The sequence below is a fragment of the Leuresthes tenuis genome, unplaced genomic scaffold (assembly GCF_036924035.1).
Source record: "Leuresthes tenuis unplaced genomic scaffold, fLeuTen1.0.hap1 SCAF_12, whole genome shotgun sequence".
NCBI lineage: Eukaryota > Metazoa > Chordata > Actinopteri > Atheriniformes > Atherinopsidae > Leuresthes > Leuresthes tenuis.
In genome coordinates this window covers 15051995-15066096 of record NW_027325366.1, presented here as the reverse complement: position 1 = coordinate 15066096, position 14102 = coordinate 15051995, and the positions used below count along the sequence as shown (strand labels likewise).

General features: G+C 40.4%; 1 protein-coding gene across 1 annotated transcript; it reads right to left on the bottom strand.

The window, feature by feature from the left end:
- Positions 1-1273: 1273 nt before the first annotated feature.
- shox (shox homeobox) lies at positions 1274-11530 on the bottom strand. The gene is given in 7 exon segments (XM_072396591.1): positions 1274-3281; positions 3631-3781; positions 3784-3843; positions 5811-5899; positions 6056-6113; positions 9417-9625; positions 11120-11530. Coding segments are annotated over 7 exon segments (1029 nt in total). The 5' UTR covers positions 11367-11530; the 3' UTR covers positions 1274-3066.
- Positions 11531-14102: the final 2572 nt, after the last annotated feature.

The window sequence follows — 14102 nt, the reverse complement described above, 5'->3', positions numbered from 1 at the left end:
CAATGCAGCGGTAAAAGCAGATTTCAAATTAATATCAAGCACAAGCTTCGACTACATGCCCCCACACTCACATGCATACACCCTCACTTCTCCCCTCTATTAATATATTATTGTGTATTTGTTACTTGTGGCCAACATAAATAGCTTATGTGCTTGAGCATGTTGACAAAGCAGCCATGGCTCATTGGTGGTTGATGGATGGCTGTGTGTGCCTTGCTAATTATTAGTACACATAAAAGGATGCTGTTATTTCCAGACCAGACCCCAGCCAGAGGGGTCACCGGGTAAATACAGAGCCATCAGTCTGCGACTATATCACTCAATCTTGATGTATGAGCAAAAAGGTACAAATTAAACGTGCAGCGACCTTCTTGGGGGTACCGCACTCAACAGGACGCCATTTGGGCTAATTCTGTGTATGGGTTTCAGACAATAAGGCACTATAGAACATGGTGTAATTACTTTGTACACACACACACATCTGGAATTAGGTTCCCAAAGGAAGCTAATATACTTAAAAAAGAGGCCAACCATTTTAAATGTGCAAAATTTAGTATGTGTGCGTAGAACAAGTGGAGGGTGTATGCAACTTTGTATGAACTCAAAATGCAGGTGAACAAATCGCAATTCATGGCTTTCTGATATCCACCGCTCAAAATGAATCGCTTGTCATCGAAACAAAACATCTTTGAGCATCCCGGTCAGAAAACAATACATCAGCATGCCTCAGATTTATCGCTTTCTCTTTTTTTTCCGCCAAACTCCAGTTACAGCCATATTGCTTCTATTTGACGACATTGCAGCACCACTTTCCATACCGCTTCACTCTGTGTCTGTTTGGCAAACAGTGGGAATCAGGTTGCATTTGGAGTTTGTAGCAGCCCAATTTTCTCTGCTGGAGTATGGCACAGATTGGATGTGATGAGCTAAGCCGGCTAACATAGAGTCTGCGTGAATGTCAACTCTAAACTGATACTGACACCGATTCGCACAGTTGCTGACATCCACCACAGAATGGTGGATGTCAGACCTGGGGAGCGAGAATCGGCACGTAGCAAATGCCCAAGAACTTGTGGAAGAGGATTAGTGTTTGACTGTAGCTAAAATGTGGTTACTATTGTCTTTGCAAGTAATTTACAGGGATTATTGTGTCGTTAATGTTTTTGTGTACTCAAAGTTACAAAGTATGTTTTCCCAGCAGCCATGAATTAATTTATGTTGGAACCCAAAGTGTTTTTTTGTGCAGCTTCTAACAATTATTTTAAAACTCAAGTACAAATATTTATAACTTTATTGATAGTTTACTTGTACAAGATGTACATTCATATTTTGTGAATCAAAAGGGGAATAAAACAATCTGTACGATGGTTCATGTTTAGGCATGCTTGCATATGAAATGGTAATAATTTTAATGGGTACAACAAATTCCATGGAGTATAGTTTAATTCAACCATCCCTGAAATGTTTGTAAACTCTGACACGCTACATTTTTTTTAGGCAAACAATGCACTACTGCCACACCTCCTAATTAAAATTCAACACAAAAAAAACATACAAAAATAAATGCAAAGCCATGTAAAAATGTACAATTGTAGTTCGACTTTTCATAAACTTTCAGACAAAATAATAAATAAAACAACCATATGTTTAATTTAAAATGGAGACATAGATAAACATTTCTAAATGGAGGTCTGTTAACATAGAAAATTATGTTTGGTGACTGTCAGAGGTATGTAGACCTGAAATGGCTCTACATATTTAGCGCAGCAGTGTTTGAAATGTTGTCAAAATTTCAGTCTTCGGCATTTTGTGTGGAGCAATTTGTAAAGTACAGTCTGGATTATCTGAAATTAATGATGAAAAGTCACAAAACACATGCAAAATTAAACTAATGACGTTGTAAAAGAACTGCTTGGTTTGGGTTTCAGAGCAGATTTGTTGATTTGATCATGGATAGTTCCCAATATCTAGAAGCAAATTAGGTTTGTAAAGTTTTGACTATATTCTTTTCCGACTCTCCGCAGTATCCAAAAATGTGCTAAATGTCTTCTTTAACATGTGACAGCTGTGCTTGATGTCTATGAACTGTCTGAATACATATAAATTATGTGAGATATGACACCTGATTTGGGGTGACTTTTCTTCAACAAAACAAAAATCACACTGCCGTAGAAAAAGAAATACAATTCTCCAACAGTGCATAAAAACAGCAACAAAGGAAAAAAAATCATCGGGCTTCTTTATTGTTGAGGATTAACTGCTAGCTGTTTTTAACTTTTTTTTCTTTTTTTTTGCTATTTACAGTATTGCACTTAAACTGCACACCATTGCATTTCAGTTTGACTGATGCGTGTTTCATATTTTTAGAATTACAAATGAAGAAAAGAAAAAAAATCCCCTTTATACCCTTTAATCCAAGATTATGTCATTTTTGCTGATCACATGACGATATCAAAATCCCACTCCCCCCCACCCCACTTTTCAATTAGTAAAGTAGTATCTGCTTGTAGGGCCATTTGTAAACACCCACATACAAGACCTGAAGTGCAAAGGCTATCTTCAATTCTTTACCCAAAATACAACACAACAAGAAAGAAATAAAGACACAGAGAGAGAAGGAGAGCACACTGTGAGGAGAAATGCAAACAAAGTCTTGCCGACACATGCCCAGCAGCACACAACATTGTCTCTCCCCTCCGCAGCAAAGAAATAGGAAATTGTTGCTTTCATCACAGCACAAGTCCAGTCCATAAGGACAAGGATATGGGACTCTGATGGAGACCTTTGACTTTGAAGGGGTTGCGGGCAAGTGAATGGCAGTGTTAAAAACTGTGGCTGAGCGATTTTTGTCAGGTGTGGATGGAGACCAGTCCAAGAGTGGTCCTCTATTAGAGCTCATGCACTTGGCAGCAGCAGGGAACACAGTGGTTGGAGACAAATATGGCCTTTTTTTCTAAAAATGTTTTCATCTTTTTTCTAGTGACGGGTGGGGTGTGGGCGAGGTGTGAAGGTGAGAGCCGTTCCAATGTCTCGGTGAGGTGGTGTGTGGGTCTGTTTCCACCAAGCTCAACACTTTGCATTGTCAACATGGCGGCAGCCAGCGTCAGCGAGGCTCTGCTTTTGGCCCCGCTGCTGCCTGTCAGTTTGCTTTGTTCTAAAGTCCTCTGGTCTAAGGGCCCCCGGCCTGGCCCTCAGACAGACATCCACATGTGTTTGTATGGTCCTTGGGATGTGATCTGTGCCTGGAGTGGACTGAGCCACTGGCCCCGCAGAAGTCCTGCCTGTTGGGCGAAAAGTAAAAGGTGATTTCATTGGTATTTAATTACCCTTTTACAAGTGGTTTGTTTTGGCAGCTGGTTTTGTGACAATTTCTCGCTCCCTCCTCCTTTTTTATTTTCTTCCTCCACTGTTCTCCCCCTTCCTCTCTCACACACACTCCCTCTCCCCTCTCTCTGTATGTGTTCCTCTCTTTCATTCTCACTCAGTGTTTTTGTTTATTTTAGTTTTAGCTGTGAGTGTCACGGCCCTTTCACAGGCTCAGTCTTGTGTGAGAGGCGATTATGGGCATCAGGCGAGCGGAGGGGTAGCCCGGTGGGGTCAGAGTCCCAGAGCCTCGGTGTGTTTTCTTGCCTTGAGTCGCAGGTCGGCGATGCTCGAATTCTTGCTGTTGCTTTTGGCAGCTGCTGCCACCGCTGCTGCTGCAGAGGCCGAGTCGGCGAGGGATGCAATTGGTAGTCCAAAGGGAGGGGGTGGAAACATCAAGTAGGGAGCATGAGCAGCCAGGTGAGGGTGCAGATGAGGGTGGGAGTGGGTGACCCCATCTAGCTGGAGTTGTGCTTGGACCTGCAGGACAGCAAAAAATAAAGTTTGTCAGCATTAGTCCCTGAGGCGTGTGTGAGTGTGTATGTGTGTGAGAGGAGGGCTGAGGATTTAGGTTTCACAGTCTGACACTATTAAATTTGCCCTCAGATTTTACCCCCTCAAAGCTGTTGCTTACAGTGTGTTTTCTAAGAAAATAGTTAAGGGCTGCACTCTACGCTTTAGTCCTTTTTTCCTGTCAGCTATTCTAAAAGTTAATGAATCATACATTGCACTCAGACACCACATCCAATTTAATCTCTGAGAATCAAAGTCTCTCTAGGACCCAGAACAGATTTCTTTAATTCAGACTGAGGACTCTGTTATACCCTTGGAAATATGCAGTCTTGTTATCCTGATTATGTATTCAATTGCATAAATAAACAATTTTGCACTAAAAAGACATTCACATATTTGGAGTCATAAATATTTATTCAGACATATTCCTGAGTCAAGAGGAAAACAGAAACCATAAGGAGCATAGGATATTAGTTTTCACATTCTTGGCAATTATTTTATAAGAAGTAGGTGAAAATTAAGCATCAGCTTACTTCAGAGGCAGAGAGCTGAGCCCGTTGCCATTTCTCATGTGTTTCAAACACCACGGGAAGAAGAGGGAAAACCAAAGTATTTCATGCTTTTCTTCTCCAACCAAAATAGAACGATAAAAAGTCAAAGTTTTAACTTGACTAAATGTTTTTTTTTTTCCAGTTTTCTTCTTTTCAAATTGGCATGAAAATGACAAAAAAATGACTTGAGCTCAGGTTGTCAAATGAAAGGGGAAACTACTTTGAACCACAAATTGATGGTTGCTAAGCACTGTAATGGCATCCAAACAAAACCCTCTATAAACAACAAACCCACCTCCAGTAAATCTTATGTACTAGTTACCCATCAGGTAACAAACTTCTGCAGGGACTGATTTTCCAACTGTGTGGTGCACTGACGTTGGATTAAAATGCAGAAGCAATGATGGAAAACCAATACGAAACTTGATTTTGTGGAGTAATTCCAGTTGGGGGTTGTGACAGAAATTGATCTGCTGCCGACAAAACATGTTGGAAAGGTTCAAAATGTTCGTGTGTTAAGGGGTGCGTTTGTGTGTGTGTGTGTGTGTCTGTGTGTGTGTGTGTGCCCTTTTTGTATAAATTTGTGGACAAATGCATGAAAGTTTGCCTCTTACAAAAACGTGAGAAGCTTTAAAGAGTAAAGAAGGACACAAGCTCGCAGGTTCAAGTTGTAACCTTATCTGAGCAAATTTCCAGACATCCACTTGTCTTATATGCATATGCTGCATTGTAATATCTGAATCTCTGGAAGCCTTCTGCCAATTTCTGCTTCATGCATCGTGCCTCTCTCAGTATGCAAGCCTCCACCCCTGCCAGTGCAGCTCAACGCCAATATCCATCAGAGCCCACTCCATTCCCTGCTTTCATCATCCCTTTTATGTGCTCACGCCCGCCGCACTGTTGGCTTAATTAGGCCTCTACTTTTCACAAGGGTCAAGCAGACAACACAGCAGTCAGGATGCAAAAGTAGATAGAAACAGATCAAATCTCAGTCCACCTCTCCACTCTCTTTCCTATACAATCCATCCCACTCCACCAAGCCAGGAGGTTAGGTCTTAGCCGCTTCATCCCCATCCAACATATATTCACAGTCTCTCATCACCCTCATACTGCAGCTGCTTAAAGATGTATGTAAATGCGTAGTTATGGAACAATTACTTTGAGGCCAATTTTACCAAACACGAATGCGCAGAAACACACAAACAGCTACATCACTCCCTCGGCCTGATTTTAAAGATCCGACCGGTTTCACCTCTGCTTTACAAGATGCAGAATATTCAGATTTGTTTAAAACTTTTCTACACTCCAAGCTTGCTTTGTCTGACTCAATTGTTTTACATTTTAATCTCCGTCTTCTCCGGCTAATATTGAAATGTGGCCTACCTGTTGGAAAGGCATTCGGAGGGCGCCCATATTAACATAGGGGGCGACTCTGCACGCATCAAGGTGACTGCCACTGCCCAGAATGACACCTGGGGAGAAGGGAAAGATGTCTGTCAGACAGCCAGACAGTTGTTGTTATGTGAGATGAGGAGATCAGAGATTTTACAAATAACTGGTCAAATTGTAATATTAAATAAGAGAATACAAGTAGGATCATTCAAACGGTTAGAGGAGGTGAGATTTACCTTTGTGCATTTGGTTTTCTTGTTTTCGACATTTTGCTCTTCTGTTCTGAAACCATACCTGCGTTTTGAGAAAAAGAAGAAAGAAAGTGTATTAGTGATACTGGCTATGTTGGCTTTTTTAAATCCAATCTACCGTCAACAAATTGTTAGAACATCATTACAGTCAAAAGATGGGCCAGTTTTTTTGTTACCAACCAAGAAAATGTAGGCACAGCTTACACCTAAGCAAATTAAATCTTATTCAGTTCTAATTTTACCATCGATTGTTATTACAAATAAAACATGCAAAATGACTTGATTATAAATTAGATCAGAAAAATGAGACCAGAAAATGCTAAATAAATTGATTTTTGGAATAAAGGGGGAAACGCAGAGAAAAAACTAAAAAGGTATACATGTATATATTTTTATATATATACATATATGCATATGTATGTGTTTTTGTGTGTGTGTGTACACATAAATGGAGATCAAACACAGTAAACTTGAAATTCTCCATCAAAGTAAATTTCAATGGAGTATAATTAGAACATGAGAATGTCAGTTAGATGAGTTTACTCTGCATAAAACAGCAGCCTCGGCTACAACTATCACACAGCAGTACTCCACTATAATGTTATAAGAAACCCGTGTCCAAATGTCTTTAAGACACTTAAACAAAAAAAAGGAAAGAAAAAAAAGTCGTTCAGGACCTTCCAATTTGCTTACTGCCTTTGAAGCTCCAGGCTACGGCCTATTGTTAATCACCATCAGCTTAATTTGACTCGTTGAATAACATTATCTCCCCTCCCCTTCGACCCCGCAGTGATTATCTTTTACAGATGCGAAATTAGCGACCGGTCGCCGACCACAAAGGGCGCAGACTGATGATGACTCAGGGTGCCACGAAGCTGTTTTCAGATGCGCGCGGAGCGACGTGCAGCCATGTGCCGATGGGCTGCAGGGCAGAAAAGAAGGAAACTGACAAGAAACTGAAGCGGCAGGAGCGGGCAGGGGGGAAAGTGTCGAGAAAATTCAAATATGTCGCTCTGTCCTCCAATAAGAAGCCTGTAGTATGGAGTTAGAATATCAGACAAGAGACGTTATATCAGCAATACCAGAGTTATTACAAAAATATATTATTATCACTAATAGAGGTAGTATTGGTATTATTACACGAAGCTTTTACGCTGTGAGTTGACGTTGTCATTTAGGCCGTGATCGGTACAATAGTGGTAAATGGTGGTAAAGGTGTTTATGCAAATCCCAGGTGATTTTGCATAGACGTACAGTAATCCCTCAGATAAATCAAGGCTAATATTAGACGGGCCCGAGATCAATTCCAATTACGTTCCAGTATGTTAAGCAAAGTGAACTACACTGGTTCAGACAGTTATTTCTTCATTAAGGACCACTCAATGATGCGCTTCACAAATACCCTAATCTCATTTCCTTTTTGATTTTTTATTAGAGACAGTGAATAATGACATTTAATTTAGCAGCGCGCCAGAAACCCAAAGATATTAGTCCTAACTGAATTACTGCCTGCTCCTCACCAAGCTCTCATAACTTTCAATTAGATTCATTGACAGCTGCTCGGAGCGCAGGTTCACAGCCTGCAACAACCCTGCTGCAATTCACTGGCGTGTGACTGGAGTAAACATGTCCGGGCGCCCTAAAAGAGAGCCCGCAAAGGCTTTTACAATGTTTTATCTTCCACGATGAGTGGATTTTTTGCGTGTTCAGTGTCCATTTGATCTGTTGAAACACACACACGCTCAGGCTGCAAAGACTTTCTAAACTACATTCACACCATGGAATTACCCTAATGAACACACTTTATTAGCCATGATTGCAGAGTTACGCTGCATTATACTGTCAACCAACTCCGACAGTATTCAGCTCAAAATGGTAGTCGCTGCGCTTATAAAGCTCTATGATGGAGCTTATTCATCCGATTAGATATATCTGAACAGCGGCAGAGTTGGCCCACAATTGAGTTATTTCTAATCTCTTTTTATGGGGACACTACATCAAGCCAGTGGCAGATATTACAAAGAGAATGAGGAGGGATACGAGTTGACATAAGAGCGCATCCCCTGAAGCAGCCATTCGGGCTCTTCATTCATTTCAATCATTGTTGGGGAGCTTATTTTTTTGTTGTTGTTGTTTATTTTTGTTTTGTTTCTGTGTTTTGTTTTGTTTGTTTTTTTTCCCTCAAGGTTGTTAGGATCGTGTGTTTTAGGCTCTATAGGCCTACTGCTGCGAGTTCACATGGTGGTTACATCCTGGATGATTTACAGCAATTTAACAAAGTTTGACATAAATGACTGCCACCAATCAACTTCTTATTAAACATGCATTATTCATTTCCATTATTGAAGCCTATCGCAGGGGGTACAAACCAACTGGAAATTCCTCTCCATTTAGATATATATCTAAAATGAATTGATGTGAAAGTCTGCACCAAATCTTGAAATGCACAGTTGTCCTGTAGGCTCTTAAAAAAAATCCAGCAAAGTATGACTCTTTACAGGGGATCCTGTACAAGTTCACAAAGAACTGGAAATATTGATGGATACAAGAGACTTTATAAACCCCCCAAAGGAGTTTTATAAAATTATGCAGACTCGGTGGTTTTTGTTTTTTTCAGCCACAGAGGCTGCATCATTTATCAGTCCAGTTTGTGAAGCCAATCTGAATGTGAACGACTAAGCCTGTCCCCTTCCCATTCCTAATTTAAATTCTTAATGTTGCAGGACACATAATTATGTCTCTATGTCACAAAACTATGAACATAATATTGCTGGGTTTTTTTTAAACGTGTTTTGGACGCAAAGGGAAAATTTGGTAGTGTCGTTTACATAAGTTTAGGCCTATATGATCAACACGAGGGAGCAACATTAAAACTAGAATTAGACAATAAGAAGAAAAGGGGCAAATGCTGCACTTTTGTTTAATATATATTGTCACATTTTCCCGAAGTGTTAATTAATTTTAGGATAAATTCATGATGCCTTGTTTCCATCTTATTGAGGCGCATTGTCACTTATTTTTTCTTACATGACAGTGTGTGTTTGTGTGTTTGTAGGACTGATTATACAATTTATAACTCGCACAACGTCACCGCACAGTTCACGCAAGCCTACATGAACTGCATTAATTCATATAATGTCCATGAAGGACCAGAAAATCGCATCACAACAATAATATTGCCACCAGCAGACAATGCGCAAAAAAAACGCTTCGGAGGCACCGGTCCCTGAAGGAATATTATCGAAAAACACGTTTTTTCTCTGTTGAACACACAGAAGCACAACAGGGGCAGCTGCCTTTGCATCAGACACACATACACAAAAACGACTATTAGGTCAATTCTCACCTGCACTCTGGCCTCAGACAGTCCCAGCCGCTGGCTCAGCTCCTCTCTCATGAACGCGTCCGGGTAGTGCGTCTCGTCGAAGAGCCGCTCGAGCTCGTTGAGCTGCTCCAAGGTGAAGTTTGTGCGACTCCGCCGCTGCTTCAGTTTGCCCTGTGCGTCCTCGTCCTCGGATTTCACGTCCTCCTTTTTCTCCTTGCACTCGTATATCCCTGTTAAACGGCCCGGGAATGAAGAAAAAAAGCAGACGCAACATTTAACATTTCATCTCGCCGCAGATACACGAACACAGTGCCTCGTTCTCGTTGAAGCAACTACATATACTAATACATCACCTATGCACATTACTGCTACCCATCACTGGGCCATGATAGGGGCCTTAGGCCAGGCAGTTTGATAGCAACACACAAACATTACACAGCCTGTTTCTTCAAGGGAGAGGCCTGCGGCTGCAAATCCAGCCTCCATAAGTCAGCGTGTAATGTCAGAACCGTTATACAAGCAAATCCGTCACTATGGTATTCAAGACTTATAGGGTAGCCTTAAAGAACAGAGTTAAGTTTTGGCGAAATGAAGAAGGGGTTACTTCATTACTTCAGTCAAGTTAATCTTGAGATTTCTTTTTTCTTTTCTTTGCCTTTTTTATTTAAAACACGACATTTCTGCAATTCACACCATCAAAACGAGAAGCTGCATTGATTGAGGTTATGTATCCGTTTTTTATCAGGCCATGCTGTAAAATCACTATCATTCCTATTAGTAGTAACAGAGTCGACAGCTGCTATAATTACTGGCCTGTTCAGTCGCATTTTACTGTTTGTAGTTTCCTGACAGTTTTTTTTTTCCCTAAAATTGAAAGCCGTTTGATTCTTACATAAATGCTTATCAGAATAATCCCTTGCAGACAAAACAAGTTTTGATCTCTGCTGGCTGGATTTAACGTGAACGAGGCCATAATAATACAGTAGCATGTTGACCCCTTAAATAAGTCAGATTTACTTCGTAAATTAAAAGGAAACTTGTATCTACTTTATAAACACCTATTAGAGGAAGACACATTTTAGTAGTGTGTTCAGTTTCAGATTTTTGTCAACTGATCGTCTTGGATCGCAGGTGAAAACTGTTTAATTGGCTTTCGGGTGTTCAATCTGTAAAAGCAGGATAATCCTTCAAGCTATAAATCTAAAAGGAGACCAAAATTACTTTCCATACTGTCTGATTTATAAAATATCACCAAGAACCAAAATGATTGACCGAAATCCGAATTTAAAAAAGAGAAGCCTGACATGCAGTCACAGCAGGCTTGTTAAAAGCCACTCAAATGTGGCTAAATTCATTAGTAAACAGCTCAGATCTGATGTATATAAATTATTAAAAAATATTTAAATATGCTAAAAAACAAAAGACAGGGAAAAAACACAGATTTTTATTTTAAATGAATGTCTGGAAACAATCATTAAATAGTTAAAACTATGCTTAGACGAAGGGCCCGCCTCCTGCTATGTAAAATAACCACTGTAACAGCAGAATAAAAAGCAAACTTTCTGTAACAGGCGCTAATCAAACGCGCTCAAGCCCCTATTGAAATTCGGATTTGAAAGCATTTCCAAAAAAAAATGTTGCTCCCAGTTCAAGGCAGCTGAACTTGAGAGACATTTGCTCGACATGACACGGAACATTTGTTAAAACTACAATGAAAGCCTCACCCTCTGTCGCCCTCGAAACATTAAAGTCCTTCAGTTTCTCCTTTTCCAGCTCGACATGGTCCTTGAACAGATGCACCGGGCAGTGGTTGCTGTCTGTTATGTCCTGCAGGTTTGTCTCCGGGCTGCCCAGCTCCCTCGCCCTCGTCAAGCCGCTCTCCAAAACTTCCCTGTACGTGATACTCTCTTTGCTGGTCTCCTTGCTTTTCTGATCGAAAGATTTCGACACGAATGCCGTAAGTTCTTCCATGGTCGACTCTGTCGGTCAGTAGTGGTCCTGGTCGGGGAAATCCACCGTGAATTCTCAGTGTGTGCGCGCCTCACCGTCTACACCGCTCACGGATTACGCTCTGTTTTGGAGGCTGGCAGCAGCGATAGATAGAAGGGGTGGAGAGGAGGTGAGATCACTCCTGCTGTTGTGACTGTGTATTTGAGAGCACACTATTTATACACGGCCACCTCGGCCCAGCCCCCCCTCCCCCCCAGCCACCCCCCACTCTTCCCTCCGATCTCTGTGTCTTGAGCAATTACAGGCCGGCTCTACTTTGCAGAATTCAACTTTCACCAGCTTTTTTTCCCCCCTTCTTCTTCCACAAATCAATGATGGAACTGATGGAGGCGGTTAATTGAATTATGGGGTCATTAAAATGCCCACGGTGGCTCACTCCTGCAGGAGGCTGTATTTATGTCTAATTAATTCAGCGAAAATTTAATCAACGTTAGGCTATTGCTAGATACAAATACAGGGTTTGTGGGGTTTTTTCCCTTTTATTTATTTTTTGGTTGTTTGTTGAGTTTGTAAATGTGCTTGAAAGCACATTGTTCTTTGAGTCACCCATGCCACTGCTGTGCCAGCTGATTGGACTTCTCAAAGGTCGGACTGGCACACAATTTAGAGGGAAAAACGCACGCGTGAAGGCAACAAGCGATGACAAATGAGTATCTGAAACTTGCAATGTAGCTATTTAAAAAAATATTTACACGTAAATATGCTTCCCCATGAACACTGCCACTTATAATAAAACTACGGCTGCCTTTTAGTATCACAGAACTACTTGTTAAGGCCTAAAGTTCTTATTTTACAGTTTCAATGCAGGCAAATTTCCGTTTGTAGGCATCTTACATTCTGCAGACAAGTATTCACAATACCGACTGGGAATCACAACAGAAAGTATCCAACACTCCAATTAAAGTCGCTACAGTGTTATAATTAATATTTAGCTGTTAAATCCGGGTCCCATTTGAGTATTCAGTTATAATCCTTTGCGGTCTCCGGTTGCAAATGTGGGACAGAAATCAATAGATACCAGCAGTGAAAAAATGTTCCCTCTATTTACAGGGTTTTCATGGGAATAAGTGAGCCCATAATGGCTTAACGTTATCTAAGTCGTTCATCAGTCCAGCACGCAAACACAAAAGGCCGGGAGAGGAGTGCGATCCCCTGGGTCTGTCGCCCTGAGCAGGCCGCCACAGTGAAAGCCTCATATCTCAGCTCTCTAATGACTCGGTTTGATGTCTCTCCATTTATCAGTGAGCCCGCTTCACATCACTGCGGCTGACTCACAAGTCGAGGTCTCTCCCCTGTGCCATGAACTGCGTCTTTTGTTGTTAATAGACCCAAATCCTCTTTAAGACGCAAATCTGCGCTCCTGGTCGTGTGCCTCGATATCATCCTGCAATGAAATGACGCTTACAAGGGGCGCACGTGCTTGTAACGAATAATCCACAATTGGAGACCTTTTAGAATAAGATTAGAGTAAATGTTTAACTTTTACACGTGGCTTCTTTAAGTGCTATCTTACTTTAAATTCCATAAAAATAGATTGTTCTTATTCGTTCTTTGGTCATGTTGGTGACTAATTTAAAATTGAATGCTGTTACTTGTGGCAGGATGAATATACAGAAACTAGAAGAAGGCTGACATTTGCGGTCAATTAATGGTAATAGATTTAATGTTTACCAAGATCGATGCCAGTATATTTATTTCTTTTTTCATTTCAAAGTGTTTCCCTCTACTTTCAGCCGTGCGTCCAGAGCCAAAGCTATCTAATATCCCCCACTGCAACAAAACATTTTTCCAAAATAATAAAGAAAAACATATTGCCAGAAGGCCTATAGGCAGCGCCTGTTTGATATGAATGACGAACACCAATTATAAGAAGACAACACATACATAATTTTAATTTTATTTCTGCTCATCAAACAACTGCTGCAGCAAACTGAGATTCCTCAGTTCCACTTTTTCTAAATATCTATCGCATATAAAGTCTAATCTCACAGACGTGAGGAATGTGTTGTCCAATCAGCAGCTGCCTGTTTAATATCAGAGGAGATCCAGGAGGAACGCTCTTTACACACCAACGCTGGTGTCGCTACAGTTTAGTGGCCAAAAACTCTTAAAGGGGCCTCAATCATATTTCCACTTGCCGTTCACTCAGCACCATTCCAACACCCCGCCTTTCCTGCTCCACCAGCGAAAGCATGTCGTTTTTTAATTATTCAGTAATTTAATCAATGTCGGAATTGTTGTGGTTATTTTAGCCGGTGTGGCACAGGACAACAGAGGGATGCCCGCAGTAATAAAACACCACTGGCTAGAGAACAAACGTAGAAAAATTACCACTATTCAAATTATTATTATTATTATTATTATTATTATTATTATTATTATTATTATTATTATTATTATTATTATTATTATTATTATTATTATTATTATTATTATTATTATCCTAAATTAATATTAATCTTATTTTGAATCAGGACCGAGACTACATTCTTTATATATTACGTTTGAATTAAGTCACTTGTGATGATCAGCATTGGTCATCATATGATATTGCTAACTTAAAATTTAGGAATCATTATAAGATGATGTATCATTATTTTAATAAGTTATAGTAATTAGTGACCAAGATGCATAATCACCAAATGTGACTGACCTCCCTATATATTATTTTCATGCAAGAATATGCAAAGAATTATG